Raw genomic sequence first — 16,336 nt, forward strand, 5'->3', positions numbered from 1 at the left:
GGCACCAGCAGGGGTATGAGAGATATCACCAGTGGAGGCACCCGTGGTGCCACCACGGCCACCAGTAGGACCACCAGAAATGGCAGCAGCAGGGCCATCAAAGATGTCACCAGTGCTACCACCAGTGGAGCCACCGGTAGTGCCACCACAGCCACCATTGGAGTCACCAGTGATGCCACCACTGCCACCACCAGGACCACCACAAATGGCACCAGCAGGGCCATCGGTGATGGCATCAGTGCCACCAATAGCACCACCAGTACTGCCATGAGCAGAGACTCCAGGGATGCCACCATCACCACCAGCAGAAGGGCCACCAGAAACGGCACCAGCAGGACCATCTGAGATGTCACCAGTGCCACCATCAGCAGCACCATCAGTACCACCAGCAGAGCTGTGGCCAGCCCCCCACCCTGTGCCCGTCCCCATGGCCAGCAGGGTGGCACCAGAAGGACAGGACATGGCTGCAATGTACAAAGTGCCTTTATTTCCACCGCCGTGGTCTCCAAGCTGTGGGGACCCCAGATCCCAGCAGGGGGACAGGGGGTCCCTCAAGTCTGCAGCTGCAGAAGGACAGGGGCTGGGGGTTTGGGGGGCTGTGCCTGGTGGTGACAGTTCTCCAGGTCCCCCAGCACCCTGAAGAGCTGGCTCAGCCCCTCCGGCAGGGGGGCATCTGCGGGAGAGGGGAGCAACAGTGAGACCCCACAGCCCCCTTGGGAGACACCCCCAAACCATCACAGCCCCCCATGACCCCTGGGGACATTGCTCAACCAGAGCATCCCCAGTGGGGTCCCCAAAACCCCCCAACCCAACTTACCTTCCCTCCGGGGGCCATTCTGGGCGTCCTCCAGCTCCCGTAGCTCCCAGTACTTTTCCCTGGGGAGAGGGGCATGAGAGGGACAGGCCCTTGGCAGGAGCACAGGGGAATGCAGTGGGGTCCCCAGGGGGAAGGGACTCACCTGAGGGCCCCCCGGAGGCCCTGGAGGTGGTGGAAGAGCCGCTGAGCCTCCACTGTGGGGTCCAGGGGGTCGCTCCAGTCCTGCAGGGTGACGCCGTGCCGGGTCCGGTCACACCCCAGCCCTATGGGGCAGCAGGGTCAGCACATGGGAGGACGCCCCCCAACCTCCCTGCGGGGGTCCCGGGCCCCCTCCCCGTACCTGTCCTGTCCCGCTGGTGGCAGCAGCTCCACTTGTCCCCGCGGAAGACGCCGGGGTGGTACGAGCGCAGCACACGGGGGTTGTTCCCGCACACCTTGCGCAGGGCCGACAGCCACTGGTTCAGCTCATTGACACACTGTGGGGTTGGGGACAGTGAGAGGGACACCCCCTGGGCTGTGACACCCCTCGGGGCGCCCCCCGCTGTCCCCCACCTTGCACTGCAGGTAGGCTGTCTCCTGCTGCCCGCCCGTGTCCGCGTAGACCACCTGCATGACGTGGGAGCTCCCGAAGCTCTTCTCCTCCACCTTCTCGGCCGCGAGGATGTCGGACAGGGCGATGGCACCGAGGCGCTGATGGAGGGGACACACACACAGGGGGTCAGTGCCACCCTGCTGCCACACCCTCAGCCCCCAGCACCCCCCTACCTCTGCACTGGGGCTCTTGCCAAAGCTGAGGGACTCCCCGGTGAGGCAGAAGTGGAGTTTCTTGCCAGCGGCGGCACCGAGAAGAGGCCCCTTGCCCCGCGTCTTGTGCACGAAGAGCAGCCCCTCCTTCACCACGGCCGTGGGGGGGCCCAGCGGCCACCCCTCGCCCTCCTCCTCCCCCTTCTGCTCCTCTGTGCCCACCAGGCGGGTGATGAAGTCCTTCATGCGGGCGATGCCCTGCTGCAGGGCGGGCAGCAGCGGGGACAGCCACGTCTCCTTGGCCCGCCCGGCCGCTGGCTCCATGTTTCCCACCATCTGGATGGCCTGGAGATGCCCGGGGATGGCGGTGTCAGCCCCAGAAGACCCAGCCATCCCAAATGGGAAGCAGCCAGGCACCCCAAAGCCCCTCCCAGGTGCCACCCCTTGTCCCTTGGTGTCCCCACCTTGGCCAGCAGCAGCAGCGTGCGGCTGGTCCGCGCGTCCGCGTGTGTCTCCCGCAGCTGGAACAGCTTGGGGGTCATGACGGCCGGCGAGAAGAAGCGGAGGCAGAGGAAGCTGGTGACGGCCACAAATTTGGCATGCTGTGACCACCGAGATGGGGGGGAGACATGTGGGGGTCTGTCCCAAAATGGGACATCCCCAGGCACCCCACACAGCACCCAGGGCTGTTGTTTGGGTGCAGCACGGCCCCACTCGCTGTCCCCCTGCGCCCCATCCCTGGGCACTGCCCTCAAGCCCAAGAGGGGACCCCATCAACCAAAGCTGGGGACTGCACCCAGTGAGCCCTGGGGACATCCCTGTTTGACTCCCCTGCCCCAGCCTGACCTGGTGCTGGGGGAAGCGCTCCCCGACGCGCTGGAAGAGCTGCCGGAAGGCGGCACGGATGACGGGGGGACACGCCGGGGCCGACCTGGCGATGGCGTCCAGCAGCTCGCCCAGGTAGGACTGGAGGTGCTGGCGGCCCTGCTCGATCACCTCGCCCTCCGTCTGCACCCGGTGCAGCCCCGAGCACCTGTGGGCACTGTCACTGTCACCTCCCTGTCTGGGGACCCCCTGTCCCACCTCCCCAGCAGTCCCTTACCCGACGTCTTTGATCTCCACCTTGCCAGGGTCCAGCTCCACGTATTTCTTCTCCTCGAACACGCGGGCGATCGTGGGCCCCAGGACAGAGTGCAGGTATGGCATTCCTGTCACCTGCCAGGGGACAGCCCAGGGGACAGTGATGGGCCACAGGTCTGGTTTAAGACACCCTCAGGGTCACCCAGGGGATTTTCTCCAGCCTCCTAGCCCCAGGGGAAGACACAGCCCCACTAGCACTCCCAATCCTCCCCCTGGGAACTGAACTCCTGGGGACATCCCAGAGCCAGGGTGACCTGGGAAGAGCAAGTCTTGGGAAGTTTGGCACCTTGAGGAAGGACTCCATCGACTTCGAGGCCAGGGAGTTGCTCCGAAACAAAGTGTTGGGCTCACCTGCAAAACAAGAGAGGTTCCATGGCCTGGGGGATGGACGCAGGTCACCCACCAAGCAGCTTCAACCATGGGGGCATTCCCAGGGGCTGTGCCCTCCAACCCTGGCCATTTCCATGAGGGTTATGGGGATTTCCAAACCTCAAACCACCTGCTCCTCCACCAAACTCAGCTCAGGAGTTGCTGGGATGAACCCAGCAGATTCCTACACAGAGAACAGTGTGACGGCTGAACCTCAACCATCACCCCAAAAAATTCCCGACACAAGGTCCCGGAGGTTTTGCAGCCCCAGAAGATGGTTGGAGGCCTCTGACTCCACTTCCCACTTACAGGGCTTGGCCAGCTCCAGCTCGAAAAGCAGGTCCAGGAACTCCTTGACCAGCCCTTGGCCCAGGAAGAGTTTGACCAAGTTGACGGCGACCTCCTGCCGGCACTCGGCCGTGGTGGTTTCATCCAGGAGGGTGACCAGGTGCACTTGGCCATCCTGGAGGGGAGAGGCACCATGGTGTGATGTGGTCTGAGTCGGGCACAGGCCTGGCACAGAGCCAGGGAAAGGGGGGGTGCTCCAGCAGGGCTTGGCAGACACCCCTCACCTGGCGCCCTGACTTCACCTCCTGGCACAGGAGCTGGACCAGGGGCTGGTAGCAGTGGGAGGGCAGCACCATCTCATCCCGCAGCCTCACCTGCAGCTGCAGTGAGCCCAGGCTGCCCCGGCGCCTGCAGGAGCATGAGGTGGGTCGGTGGGTGGAGGGAGAAGTACTTCACCAAGCAGGAGGTGGCCCAACAGCCTGAGAAAGCCTGGGCAGGCAGGTGGAGGAGCTGCTCCTCCAAAGGATGACATTACCCAGGAGTAACCCCCTCCCCAACGCCCCTGTCGGCTCTGGGACCACCCCCAGCACACCCCAACACCCCTGTGCCAACACTCACTCGTTCTCCATCGGCTTGGACTTGTCCGGCCGCAGCCTGAACCAACCCTCCTCCTGCCCAGCCGCCTCCAGCCCCTGGACGCTGAACACCACCTGGCAGGGGAAGGCAGGAGAGGGCTGGGTGGGCAGCTGGGCAGGACCCCCTGCAGCAGTGATGGAGTTTGGGGGCTCACCTTGCCCAGGAAGTCGTTCCTGCCGACGAGGTCCCAGTCCCACACCTCCACACAGAGTTTCTCCCCGGCGGGCTCGGCCAGCTCGAACTCGAAGGTCTCGTTCCAGCGGGGGTAACACGATTTCTTGACCACCTGCAAGGGCAATGGCCTTGTGTCCCGCCCCTCAGGACACCAGTCTAGGGATGCCAGGGAACAGGGATGGCTTCAGGCTTCCTCGTGGGATGATTCCACCTGCACCACTGGCAGGCTGAGGATCACAACGAGCTGCAGTCGCACTCACAGTGCTCTCCTGTGTCTTCCCGTTGTAGCGCAGGCGGACAAAGGGGTCAGAGGCCCCATTCCGGTCCTTCCTGGCCAAATCCCTGCCCAGAAGAGGAAGATATTTATCAGTGAACTCCCAAAATACCTACATGGCACCCATGGGCACCCACTGCCCTCCTCGGTTCCCCAGCATGTCCCAAAGACCAGCAGGTGAGGTGGACTCTGCCCCAGAACCCCCATCAGCTGCTGGGTGGTGAGGAGGATGCTCTGCATCCAAGGGACAGGACACACCAGGGAAACTGAGTCATGAAGCAGCCCAGGCTCACTGCCCGTGTCCTGGCTGCACACACAGCCCCTGCCACCCCTTGTCCCCTCCTCACCTGGCCTCCAGCACGGAGCAGCGCAGCCGCCGGCTGCCCTGGTTGCCCAGGACCTCCACCCGCAGGTGGATCTCCCCCTGCACCTCCTCGTCAGGATCCACCTCACTGAGGCTCATCCAGCCACTGTATCCTGCGGGAAAAGGGGGGATCCCCATGGAAGGATCACTGGGGGGGCCCTTGGACCAGCTCATCCAAGGAGATGGGTCCCTACTGGGACCCCCCCAGCCACCCTTTCCCCTACCCTTGGGGTGCTCCACCAGCATGTCCCGGGTGATGCAGACCTTCCCGATCACGTCGTCGCGGCTGGAAAACAAAAGTGGGAAGCAAGACGTGGCATGAGATTGGCACCCAGGCAGGACAGCCCCCACTTCAGGGAGTCCTGGGCTGGGGCCACCATGGTGTGTCTGTCCCCATGGAGCACATCAGCCACCCTCTGCTGCCAGCTGGACAATAACCTCGGGAAATAACTTCCCCTCTTTGTGTCCCAAAGCCCAGGGAAGCATGGCCAGGTCTGGATTCTCTGGTGTCTGCAATGGGGCTGAGCACACAGGGAGCCAAAGCTATAAACCCCTGAGCCCCCCTCCAGGCCCTTCCCCCTACCTGAGCGCATCCTCATCCATGACATAGATGGAGATGCTGTGGAAGCTGGGCTGGAGCTGCACCTCATATTCTTCCCCCCAGAACGGGGACAGCGTCTTCCACACCGTGGCAGTCCTGCAGGGCAGGTGGCACTGGTGACACAGGGGACAGGGCTCCCTCACCGGGGCACTCCCCACCTTCCCAGCCCCAGGACCTTCCCAGCTTTTGGAGACACGTGTCCTTGGCCTGTCTTGAGGCTCTGGGCTGGCAAGACATGGGGGTGGCTTACAGAGTAAGGGGGGCCATGAGCTATTAGACATCACTGTGTCAGGAGGAACATCTCAGCCCAAAGCAGGGAATAGAAGTAGTAGTAGTAATGTTATTAATAGTAACAACAACAACAACAACAACAACAACAATAATAATAATAATAATAATAATAATAATATTGTGCCCACAGGAGGGTAAATGGAGGAACCCACCAGGAACCAAATCTGGGGCTCCAGCAGGTTTGGGGACCAGCCAGGGACCTGCAGCCACTCACCTGATGATGGCTTCATCGTCGATCTTCACGATGCAGTACGGGTCACTGCTCCCCGTGCTGGAGGGACACAGGACAGCTCTGTCAGTGCCACCAGCCATGGCCCTGGCCTCCCACCCGACCCATGGTAATGGGTGACCAAAGACTTCAGCCCTGATAATCCCTGCCCAGAGAGGGGACCATGCAGGGACACCCCAGGGCTTTGCAGTGCCGGGGCTGCCAAAGGTTTCCTTGGGTGGATTTGGCCACGGCTGAAGGCACGTGGTGACCTCGGCTTCACTCCCAGGCCAGGGACACACATCCCTGACTGTGTCCAGCCACTGTGTCCCGCTGGCAGCTAGAAGTGGCTTTCCTCTTCCACACAGGAAGCCAAGGAAAAAACAAAACCCACCCTTTCCCAGAAGTAGCTCCAGGCACCCACAGCACAATTTCACACACCAAGAGCGAGGCCACAGCAACCTCCTCCAGCCCTGGAGCCTCTCCCCAGACCCCCAACACAGCTGCAGGGATGGGGATACCCCTGGGGACACCCCAAGGGATGCAGAGGGTGTGAAGGGCAGGCACCACAATGCTCTGACCCCGCTTCCTCCCCATGGATGACCCAAGTCATCGCTGCCAAAAAATAATCACCATTTTATAGCTTATTAGCCCAGTTTATCAGGAACAGGGGCAGGGGTGGGGGCTCTGGCTGGGGACAGAGGAGCCAGCAGGACCTGGGTGCTGGCCAAGGGGGTGGAAAGGTTGTGGCTCCCATCCCACTGGCGCGGAGCAGCCTGCTCTGAGCTTGGATCCTCATTAATGCCAATCCCAGTGGCACCATCAGCCAACCACGAGTGTCCTGGAGAAAGGGGGGGGATGCACGGGTGCAGACTTCGGTAGCCAAGCACAGAGTGATTTCCACATCCCAAATTCAAACAGGCTGAGAGACAGCTGCTGGGGGAGTTGAAAGGGTTTGGGTGGGGACTGAAAGGTTTTGGGAGGGGACTGAAAGGGTTTGGGTGCTCCCTGCCCTGCCAAATACGGCTGCAGGGGGTTTCCTCAGGCTGTGCATCCCGGGTACCACAGTAACATCCCTATCCCCAGGCACTTCCATCCTTTTGGCCCCGCGGTGCTGGCAGCGCAGCAGGTTGCCAAGAGCTGCTCTCCCGGCTCCTGCTCCCATTCCATCCCAGCCGCCCGCCTGAGCGGTTTTTAGGAGAGCAGTGGGTGAAGTGCCATTAACGGGAGCTCATTGCTGACATTTCCTGCCTTGTGCAAACCATCAGGGATGCAGGGAGCAGGCAGGCGGAAAGGGAACAGCTGCCCGCTCCAGCCGTGCCCGGCAACGCGGGGCTGGCTTGGATGAGAGCTGGAAAACCTTGTCACCACGGGGAGGTCTAGGACAGCCACATCCCCTGGACACAGGGTGCCAGGAACCCCATCTTGTACCACTCAGGCATCATGTTTTCCAGGCATTCAAACACAGGATGGCCAGAATCCATCCTTGGCGGCCGCGAGAGGTGCCCAAGCTGCCGTGGGATAAATCCGCTCTCCCAAGGCAGGCGGGGAGCCCGGTGACATCCCGTGCACCGCATCCCTGTCCCGGGATGTCGGGAAGGGATTTATGGTGCTGCAGGCTCGGTGGGTGCTGGGAATCCTCTGACGCCCACGCAGCATCCAGTTGGCTTGGGCACCCCCGCGGGGTGCAGGGAAGGAGCTGGAAAGGGGAAGGTTGGGCTTGTGGAAGAGGAAATGAGCACCGTATGAACCGGGGGAAGGGAGAAGGAACCTGCGTGGCCCCCGCAGCCACCGGTCGGGCAGCACGGGGGGCTGGAATTAAAAATTAACTGGTGTAGTCAGCAGTGCAGCTCTGCCCTGGGGGGGGATAGCGATAAAACAAATAAAAAAAATTAAAAAGTAAATAAAAAATAGAATGAAAAAATTTAAAAAAAAAAGAAAGGAAAACAGCGTAGTAAAAGAATAAAATAAAACATAGAATAATAAAGGGTAAAAACAAAAGAAAAAAGGGTGAAAACTAAAAGATAAAAGGTAAAATAAAAGAGGGAAAGAGAAGAATAAAAGAATAAATATAAAATAAAATAAGTGCAAGAGTGAAAAAATAATAAAATAATGTAATAAATTAAAGATTATCATAATTATAATTATAATTATAATAATTATTAGAATTCTTTATTATCATACAATAAAATAAAATTCAAACAAAATAAAAATCGAATTAAAAAAAATCAATAACGAAGTAAATAAAAAATCAAAAACCATTAAAAACAAAAATCGAGCAGACCATTTCCCTTCCTCTCCTAGGATGAAGACGTGGGAAGGATTTCCCAGCGCTCACCTGAGGGAGGGGACAGGGCAGAGCCCACCCCAGGCTGCAGCTCGGTCCGGGCAGTGCCGAACCTCGCGCTGGGGGTCCGGACCCTGGGACAGGGTGGCATCGGGAGCCACAAACCACAGCAGCCGCGGCCACATCCTGCTCCCGCGACTCCCTGCGCCGAATCCTGAGGGAGCCGGGGGTCCCGCAGGGATCTGGGGGTGCCTCATCACCCCCGGCTGTCGCAAGCAGGGTCTGACCCCCCAGTCAGACACCCCGCAGAGGGAATTCCCACGAGGAAACCAGCGATCCCCAAACCCGTGCCAGGGCAGGGAACCAGATCCCACGAGCCGCTGTCCGGAGGGGAGGGGGCCAGACACGGCCAAGGTCAGCGGCGGGGGCCAGGGCTGCGCTCGGGTTTCCCTCCCGGCCCAGCGCCACGTCCCAAAGCCACCGGTCTGGAAAGCTCCGCTCCAGGCGCTATGGCAGGGCGGCTTCCCACAGCACGCTCTCCCCAAAACAAGAGCCTCCCGAAATCCGGAGCCTGCCCGCGCTGGGTCAAGCTCCGGCAGGGAGTTGTGCCAAGGGATTTAAAAATCAGGCCCTGACACACGGGATTTAAAAAAAAAAAAAAAAAAAAAAAAAAAAAAAAAAAAAAAAAAAAAGTCATCTTTCTTTCCTTGTTTATCCTCTTTTTCCATGACGGCTGAAGGGATTTTTGCTGGTTTTCCGGCTGCCGGGCGCTCCTCAACAGCTTCCCGCTGCCTTGGTGGCTCGGGGCACGCCGGTGCTCTCCCCTCGTCCCACCCCAACTCAGTCCCCACATCCCGCCCCATAAGGATCGGAGCGATGAGAACCACGCCGGGATTTTCTGGGAGGGAAATCCCGAGCCGAGGGACCGCCAGAGGAGCCCCCCGGACCGCAGCCAGGTGGGATGGTGGGATGGAGCCGGGGCTGGGAACAGAGCGGGGACAGGGACCACAGCACCGGGGCACCCTCTGCTCCTGTGGGGGAGGACGGATGTACCGGGTCCTGCTGCATGTCCGGGGGTCCCTGAGGGGGTCCCTGCGTGGTGGGGGCAGCCCTGCCCCCCGGCAGCACAGGGGGAGCACCTCAAAGTTGGAGCACTGCCTGCGGTACCCTAAAGCATTGCTGAGGGCACCCCACAACATGGGATGCTCCTGGGGGTGTCCCCGAACCGCGGGGGACATCCCAGCACTCCCAAGAGAAGCCCCCAAAGCGCTGAGAACTACTGGGGGCACAAAAAGACATCCTGGACAGAACCACCAAAGCAAGGAGGATCCCAAAGCCACACTGGGGGAACTCACAAAGCAAGGAGGATCCCAAAGCCACACTGGGGGAACTCACAAAGCAAGGCAACCACAAAGCCTTCCTGGAGAAAACCGCAAAAAGCAAGGGGGATCCCAAAGAGACCCTATGGAGAACCCTGCTGGAGGGACACCCCAAAGCCATCCTGGGTGGGACACCCAAAGAAAGGCGACATGAAAGCCACCCTGCAGGGAACCCCCAAAGCAAAGAGGAACCTAAAACCACCCTGGAGGGAACCCCCGAAGTATATGCACTGCTGGGGGGACACCAAGCCATTCTGGCCAAGCCCCCAAAGCAAGGGAAACACTCCAAAGACACCCGGTGGATGGCATCCCCAACAGGGACGTGTTGAGGGGACACCCCGCAGCACTCCTGGGGCAGAGGGGGGTCCCTCCCGGGGATGGCCCCCCCAACCCAAACCCCTCCCTGCCCCCGCGGGGGGCACTCACATGTCCTTGACGGGCAGGTTCCTGCCCTCCACGATGCGGATGGAAAGGGCGCTGCGCCGGGCCATGGCGGGCGGGCAGCGGAGCCAGACCGAGCCGAGGAGACCCGAGCGGAGCCCAAACGGCGCCGAGCGGGGCCTCGAACCTGCGGCTCCCGGCACAGCGCCCATGTGCGGGCCGGCGCCGCCGCCGCCCAATCAGCGTGCGGAGGCGGGGCTAGGGGCGTGGTCCGAAAGCCCGTCCGCGGCGGTCATTGGGCGGTTCTATCGGCTGTCAGCCAGGAGGCGTGGCCTAGGCGCGGTGGGCGGGGCCGGCTCCTCCCGCCCTGCTGGGGGTCCCGGGGGGTCCCCGGGATCGGTGTCCCCGGTTCCCTTCGGTTCCTCTCGGTCCCGCTCGGTCCCCCCGGCACCGGCCGCGGCTTCTGGGTTGGACCAGACCCACACTCGCCCCCCCACCCGAACCTGGGGGGCTGCAGCGTGCTCCGCGCTGCCCCGCACCCCAAAACCCCGACGTTTTCTTGCTCTTTTACCTTTTTTACCCTTTTTTGCAGCACCGCCGAGATACCGGTGGCATTTCTGGGGTATCCTGGTGTCCTAAATACCAGCGGAGAGAGGGGGAACGGGGATCCTGATGTCCTAAATACCAGCGGAGAGAGGGGGAACTCCCCCCCCTTCCGCAAGACCCACCTGGGCTCGAGGAGTCGCCCCACACCCAAAGCTGGGGCTCAGGGCTGTGCCAGCCAAGCTGGTCCTTGGCATTTGCGCCGTGGGGACACTACGGGGACACTCTGGGAACACGCCGGGAACGCGCTGCCCTGTTCCTACAGCGCTGCCCCTCTCCCTCCCCCGCACAGGGGGACAGCAGGGGGACAAGGTGCGGTCCCCTGTCACCAACCCCAGTGGCAGCTCCAGCCCCGCGCGCGGTCGGGGCCAGGTGTCCCACCCCCACAGCGCCCGTGTGACAGGTGACACTCCCCCCTCCCAAACCACTCGAAGCCGCTTTGCAGCTGAAACAGTTGTTTTATTTCGGGGGACGGGGTGTGGGTCGGAGGGGACCCGCGTTTGCCGGATGGAACCGTCCTTCGGCTGCACCCACGCTGGTTCTCCGCAGGAGTTAATCGCTGGATTTGCTTGATTTCCCTTGGCTGGGCTCCACGGGGGCGGCTCCGGCAGCGGGGGGGGGGCAGGTTGCTAACACCCCTCCCAGGCAGGACAAGGACAGCCTGTAAGGGCGCTGTGACCGGGGCTGGGTGTGAATGTGATGCTGCCCTTTGCACGGCGCCTACGGGGAAAAACGGTGGGTTTAACACACGGATGTGATGTATGCAGGTGTGTGCACACCTGCCCTGGCTCCACGCAAAGGGGCACAGCCACCCTGCGGTGAGCTCTGTCCTGCTTGTCCCCAGCACCGGCAGGGTCTCGTCCAGACCAGGCTCCAGGATCAGGGCACCCACATCCCCCACATCAGTATCAGGGGCCCACATCCTGGCACGGGATCAGGAATGAGGGATCAAGTCTCTCTCAGTCTCTGGAAGAGCATCAGCTTCCCCCAGCTCACTCCCCACCAGTGCAGGATCAGCCCCCACATCCCCTAGAGAGCGATCAGGGATTCACTCCCCGGTGCAGGATCAGTCCCCACAACACCTGGAGCAGGATCAGGCATCCCAGGGTACCAGTCTCATGGCTCTCAGGGGAACATCAAGAGCACCTGGGAAGGATTGGGCCAGCTCTGGGTGGGGAAGACTCTCCTCTGGGTTTGGGTCAGCGAGAAGTTGCTGTGGGGTTAAGGGGAAGAGAGAAACATCCCCTATACCCCCCCATAGGACATTCCAGTGCCCCTCACCCCAGTGTCAGGGTTGGGGGGGCCTCCCCTCACTGCCCTGTGCCCCAGGGGACTTTCACCCACTCAGAGTGGACACGGGTGGCACCAGTGCCCCAACCGAGTGTGACAACACATCTCCCACTCCAGAGCATTGCGGGCCACATCCTTCCCCCCACCCAGGGACGGGGCTCAGAGCCCTGCGTGGGGATACAGAAACAGGGCCACGGGGCTTTCCAGGGGGCTGCGTGAGGCGCTGAGGTTTTGGCAGGTGCCATTCCCGGGGAGGTCACAAACAGGAGGTAGAGGCCGGGCACAAAGCACGCGGAAAAGCCTTTAATGTCCCTCTCCAGTGCCCCAGCCCCGGGGGGCAGCTCTGGCCGTGCCCGCGTGGCAGTGGGCTCACGCCGTGGGGGCACCCGGGGGTGCGGGGGGAGGCGGGGCGGTGCCGGGGGGCGGCGGGGAGGCGGCGGGGGCTCAGAGCCGGGCGGCCGGCTGGTCGTAGACGTGGTGGGTGTTGTACCGCCGCACCGACACCGCCTCCGGCTTGCTGAAGGTGCTGCTGCCGCCGCAGGCGTCTGAGCTGGGGAGGGAAGCGGGGGGGTGAGGGATGAGGGTGGGGACCACAGGATGACGGCATCACCCTCTGGCGCCGATCCCGCGTGCCCAGCACCTATCTCTGGGTTCCTAGGTGGGACTTGGTGGTGGCACTCACCCCCAGAAGACGAACATGGCCACCAGCCCGGCCAGGAGGATGGCAAAGAGGATGGAGAGGATGGTGGTGAGGGCGATCATGCCGGCGCTGTGCCCTCCGTCCGTCGTGGAGATGCTGTTGGATGACTTGGCTGGGGAGAGAGCGGGAGGGGAGGGAGCAGGATGCAGGGATGCAAAGCCCTGGGCGGCTCGGGGTGGGGGCACGTGGGTGACGGTGTGTCCGTGCGTGCCGACACAATGTGCCATCACACAGTGCCACCGTACCCGAGTGAGAGCCGCACCACTGCCCTGCCTCAGCTTCCCCATCTCACAGGGGCCCTCGCCCCAAACCACTGCTCAGGATTCAGCTCCCTGGGACCACCCCACACCCCCCAGGACCACCCCATATCCCCCACCCAACAGCTGCGAGGTGAGCCCCCAGCAGCAATACCTGTCCTCAGCATGATGGGCTGTGACCAGCCTGTCTCGGCCACGGGCTCGGAGCCCTCCAGGGCAAGGAACTTCACCCTGAGATGGGAAGGGAGGTTGGCCACGGTCCCATGAACCGGGGGGGCTGTCGGGAGCCCCTGAGGGGGGCACATCCCCAGGAGCAAACTCACAGGTAGGGCCCGGGGCCGGACAGGGGGCCATTGCAGGTGGGTCTCGCAGCATCCTGGATGCAGCTGGTCTCGCTGCCAACGCGCAGCACCGTGATATCCCCGGCGGGTTTGGGGCAGGGGTAGTTGGCGAGGGTGGCATTGAGGGTCATGTAGGCGGGGACGCTGTTAGGGAAATTCTGGAACGCGCTCTCGGCAGTCCCCGGCGCAACGCTGTTGCTGAAGTTGGCTGCGGCTGCAGGGATGGGGATGGAGGGTGAGGAGGGAGCCGGGGGGCACAGGGCCCTGCCCTGGGCCGCCCCCACCTACTGCTTTCCAGAGCCACCACCAGCCAGATGTCGGCGTTGCTGTACTTGTCGAAGACGCAGCGGGGCTGATCCAGCACGAAGGTGGAGCCGGTCGTCAGCCCCTCCAGCACGGGGCTCTTGGTCAGGGACGGCGTGTACCCCACACGCTCCACTGCGGGGAGAAGCCAAGGGGGTGCGGCGGAGGGCACAGAGGTCCCGCTGCAGCCCCTGACCGGTGGCTCCGACCGGCTGCCGCGGTCCCAGAGGTTCAGGGTGGGGACGGGAGGGAGCTGAACCCTGTGGTCTCAGCAGAGGGGCCCCTGCTTGCTTCCCACCCCCTGTTTTGTGCTCAAACTTTTTTTTTGTGAAAAGAGGAAAAGACACCCCATGCTCCCACTCGGCGTGGGGGGAGACACCTCTGTGGGATCCCCAGAGGACCCAGGTCGTTGACACCAGGGTGGCACTGAGAGTGGCACCCAGAATAGGGGGAGCATCAGCTGCCCTACCCCTCCAGGCTCAGGGGGGTCCTGGTGCCTGTGCACAGTGGACTCCTGCAATGCAAAGGGGGACCCCCAAAGGACCCCACACTGTGTCAGCCAGCTCAGGTCAGTGACACCAGGGACACTAGAGGTGGCACCCAGAATAGGACCCAGAATAAGGAGGGCATCAGCTGCCCTACACCTCCAGGCTCTGGGGTCCTGTGGTTCACAGAGGATCCCCGCAATGCCGAGGGGGATCCCCAACCCATCCCGATGGCGCCGTCGGACTCACCTGCACCGTGGGCTGCGGGCAGGAGCAGGAGGAGCAGCGGGAGCAGCGGGAGCAGCGGGAGCATGGTGCGGACGCCTGGGTGCCGAGGGCGGGAGTGCGGGTAGTTGAGCTCCGCGTCCCCGTGGGACCCGCCTGTGGTCACACCAACCGCCCACATTCCTGCACGGGCCGCAGCCCCGCGGCAAACAGGTTGGGCTCGTTTCCCTGGGAGCATTTGTTATGTTTGAGCGCCCGCCGGCGAAGCGTGTTGGGAACCGCCGCGCTTGTGGCACGGGTGGGTGACAGCCCTCACCCGGGCAGAGGGGCAGAGAGGGACACCCCGGGGGGATGTGCCCCACAGACCCTATGGGTGTCACTCTGTGCCCCCCACCCCGACACCAAGCGCCACCAAACTGAGACCCTGGGTTGTTCTGGAGGGAATTCGGTGCCCTCACTCTCACAGCTCCCACCCTGCATGACCAAGGACCAGGAGGAGGCAGTCACAGATGTAAAGTCAGACTTTACTTGGCAGGACACTTTACTTCTAGTGGAAGGTGTCCCTGCCCGGTTGAAATGAGATGGTTTTTAAGGTCCCTTCCAACACGAACTGTTCCATGTTTCTATGGCAAGGAGCAGGGGGGCGGAGGGCAAAGCAGCCCAGCCCTGGGGGGCTACACCCACAGCCTGGGGGTGGGGGCTGTGGCAGGGCCGGGGGGATGTGATGGGTCCGGTAGGATCTGTGGGCAAAGGCGCTGGTCCCCAAATTCCGCTGGCACAGGGAGCTCCACACCTTGGCACTGCAGAGAGAGAAATGCAGAGGCATCAAGCAGAGTCCATGGGCCGTGTCAGCCCTCCCGTGCTGACCATCCCCAAGGGGCACTTTCTCCTGCAAACTGTGGCAAACCTCCAATTTAAGAATAAAAAGGCTTTTTAAATCTTAAACCCATCCATTTCTTTGCTGATGGGGGCGAGTTCGGGGGGGTTCTCCTGGGGCCCCTGCAGACACATCGCCCCGAGCAGCCCCCATACCTCAGTGCTCCGAGCACAGCAGTGGCCAGCACTGTCCCCAGGCTGGCCAGGAGGGAGGCGATGACCACCACGTCACTGCCACGGCGTGTGGGCACAGGGTCGATGGTGCTCGGGCTGAGGGCTGGAAAGAGGCCAGATGAGGGATATGGGGAGACACAGAAGGCAATGGAAAGGAGAGGGATGGAGCATATGGAGGGCATCAGGGATCACTGCTCCCCCCTCTGGATTTTGGGGTGATGGCATAGGGCTTGTGCTGTGCTGCATGCCAGCATCCCAACAGGGCAGATGGGGGACCTACGGGGGGATGACAGTGCCACCAGGCAGGTGTGGGGACCCACGGGGGGATGGCAGTGCCACCAGGCAGGTGTGGGGACCCGCAGGGGGATGGCAGTGCCACCGGTACCTCTGCGCAGGAGGATGGGGTCGGACCAGCGCGTCTCCGCTTTGGGGCCGTGGCAGCCCATGAGCAGGAACTTCACCCTGCGGTGGGTACGGGAGTGACACCGGGGGGGCGAGCACGCCCTGGGTGGGGAGTTACCCGAGCTGGGAGTCGGGGGTTCTGGCCTTACCTGTAGGGCCCTGGGGAGGGCAGGGGCCCGTTGCAGGGGTCCTGCCTGCCCTGGTCCTTGCACGCCGTGTCACCCCCGACCCGCAGCACGGCCGGGCTCGGGGCTGGGCAGGCGTACGCGGCCGCCGCCGTCTCCAGAGTCATGTAGGAGTGGGTGGTGGAGAGCTGCTTGTACGGGGGCACGTCAGCCCGGGATGGGGGGTTCCTGAAGGTGGCTGACGCTGCACGGCACAGATGGAGGGAGAGTGGCTGTGGTGAGGGTCCCCCACCCCCCCTGCCACGGGAAGATGTGTCGGGGCAGCGGGTGCTCACCGTTGGCAAAAGCCACCACCAGCCAAACAGTGTCCGAGGCGTTGGCGTGCCGGTCGAAGATGCAGCAGGGTCTCTCCAGTGCGAAGGTGGTGGCGGTGACCTTCCCCAGCAGTGCCACGGGGGGCACGCGGGGCACGTAGGGCAGCCGGGCTGGGGGAGTGGACGATGAGTGAGGGACCCCCTGCTCCCTCTGCTCTGCTCCGCTCAGCAAGTGACTGACCCCGGCCCCCACCCGCGAGAGGGCCCACGAGTGCCGGTGTTGGCACA

General features: G+C 62.6%; 2 protein-coding genes and 1 long non-coding RNA gene across 5 annotated transcripts in view; 1 reads left to right on the top strand and 2 right to left on the bottom strand.

Annotated features, from left to right (window-relative positions):
* Positions 1-465: 465 nt before the first annotated feature.
* LOC135425478 (ras GTPase-activating protein 4-like) lies at positions 466-10,171 on the bottom strand. Of its 2 annotated transcripts, XM_064677801.1 has the most exons (20): positions 9,999-10,169; positions 5,913-5,969; positions 5,390-5,503; positions 5,031-5,092; positions 4,790-4,919; positions 4,429-4,510; positions 4,149-4,280; positions 3,977-4,068; positions 3,643-3,766; positions 3,380-3,533; positions 2,988-3,052; positions 2,664-2,776; positions 2,408-2,594; positions 2,026-2,163; positions 1,583-1,906; positions 1,370-1,507; positions 1,158-1,293; positions 960-1,080; positions 818-876; positions 466-673 (listed from the first exon to the last, which is right to left on the bottom strand). In XM_064677801.1, exons 1-20 carry the CDS (start codon positions 10,163-10,165, stop codon positions 552-554), a joined length of 2,517 nt encoding a protein of 838 aa, XP_064533871.1. In that variant the 5' UTR covers positions 10,166-10,169; the 3' UTR covers positions 466-551. The 2 variants fall into 2 exon arrangements, with proteins under 2 accessions (XP_064533871.1, XP_064533872.1); XM_064677802.1 differs by lacking the exons at positions 466-673; positions 818-876; positions 960-1,080 and having other exon boundaries at positions 1,163-1,293; positions 2,026-2,137; positions 9,999-10,171.
* The window catches only part of LOC135425488 (uncharacterized), a 99,309-nt gene continuing 91,106 nt past the window's right edge, over positions 8,134-16,336 (top strand). The window contains exon 1 of the long non-coding RNA XR_010435616.1: positions 8,134-8,885. This is a non-coding gene — a long non-coding RNA (uncharacterized LOC135425488). The remainder of the gene's footprint in view (positions 8,886-16,336) is intronic.
* LOC135425475 (uroplakin-3b-like protein 1) lies at positions 10,995-14,353 on the bottom strand. Of its 2 annotated transcripts, none has more exons than XM_064677792.1 (6): positions 14,182-14,353; positions 13,433-13,582; positions 13,127-13,358; positions 12,958-13,034; positions 12,529-12,658; positions 10,995-11,276 (listed from the first exon to the last, which is right to left on the bottom strand). In XM_064677792.1, exons 1-6 carry the CDS (start codon positions 14,336-14,338, stop codon positions 11,186-11,188), a joined length of 837 nt encoding a protein of 278 aa, XP_064533862.1. In that variant the 5' UTR covers positions 14,339-14,353; the 3' UTR covers positions 10,995-11,185. The 2 variants fall into 2 exon arrangements, with proteins under 2 accessions (XP_064533862.1, XP_064533861.1); XM_064677791.1 differs by lacking the exon at positions 10,995-11,276 and adding an exon at positions 12,128-12,396.

Source organism: Pseudopipra pipra, chromosome 21, assembly GCF_036250125.1.
Source record: "Pseudopipra pipra isolate bDixPip1 chromosome 21, bDixPip1.hap1, whole genome shotgun sequence".
Classification (NCBI taxonomy): Eukaryota; Metazoa; Chordata; class Aves; order Passeriformes; family Pipridae; genus Pseudopipra; species Pseudopipra pipra.

Excerpts from the sequence above, each read along its gene's own strand:
- LOC135425478 (XM_064677801.1), bottom strand. The coding sequence starts at position 10,165 with ATGGGCGCTGTGCCGGGAGCCGCAGGTTCGAGGCCCCGCTCGGCGCCG. Across the intron at positions 5,504-5,912 it reads GACGATGAAGCCATCATCAG|GACTGCCACGGTGTGGAAGA; the intron begins GTGAGTGGCTGC and ends CCTGCCCTGCAG. Across the intron at positions 4,920-5,030 it reads GCTGGTGGAGCACCCCAAGG|GATACAGTGGCTGGATGAGC; the intron begins GTAGGGGAAAGG and ends CTTTTCCCGCAG.
- LOC135425475 (XM_064677791.1), bottom strand. The coding sequence starts at position 14,338 with ATGTGGGCGGTTGGTGTGACCACAGGCGGGTCCCACGGGGACGCGGAG. Across the intron at positions 13,583-14,181 it reads GCCCGCAGCCCACGGTGCAG|TGGAGCGTGTGGGGTACACG; the intron begins GTGAGTCCGACG and ends TTCTCCCCGCAG. Across the intron at positions 13,359-13,432 it reads GGTGGTGGCTCTGGAAAGCA|CCGCAGCCAACTTCAGCAAC; the intron begins GTAGGTGGGGGC and ends CCATCCCTGCAG.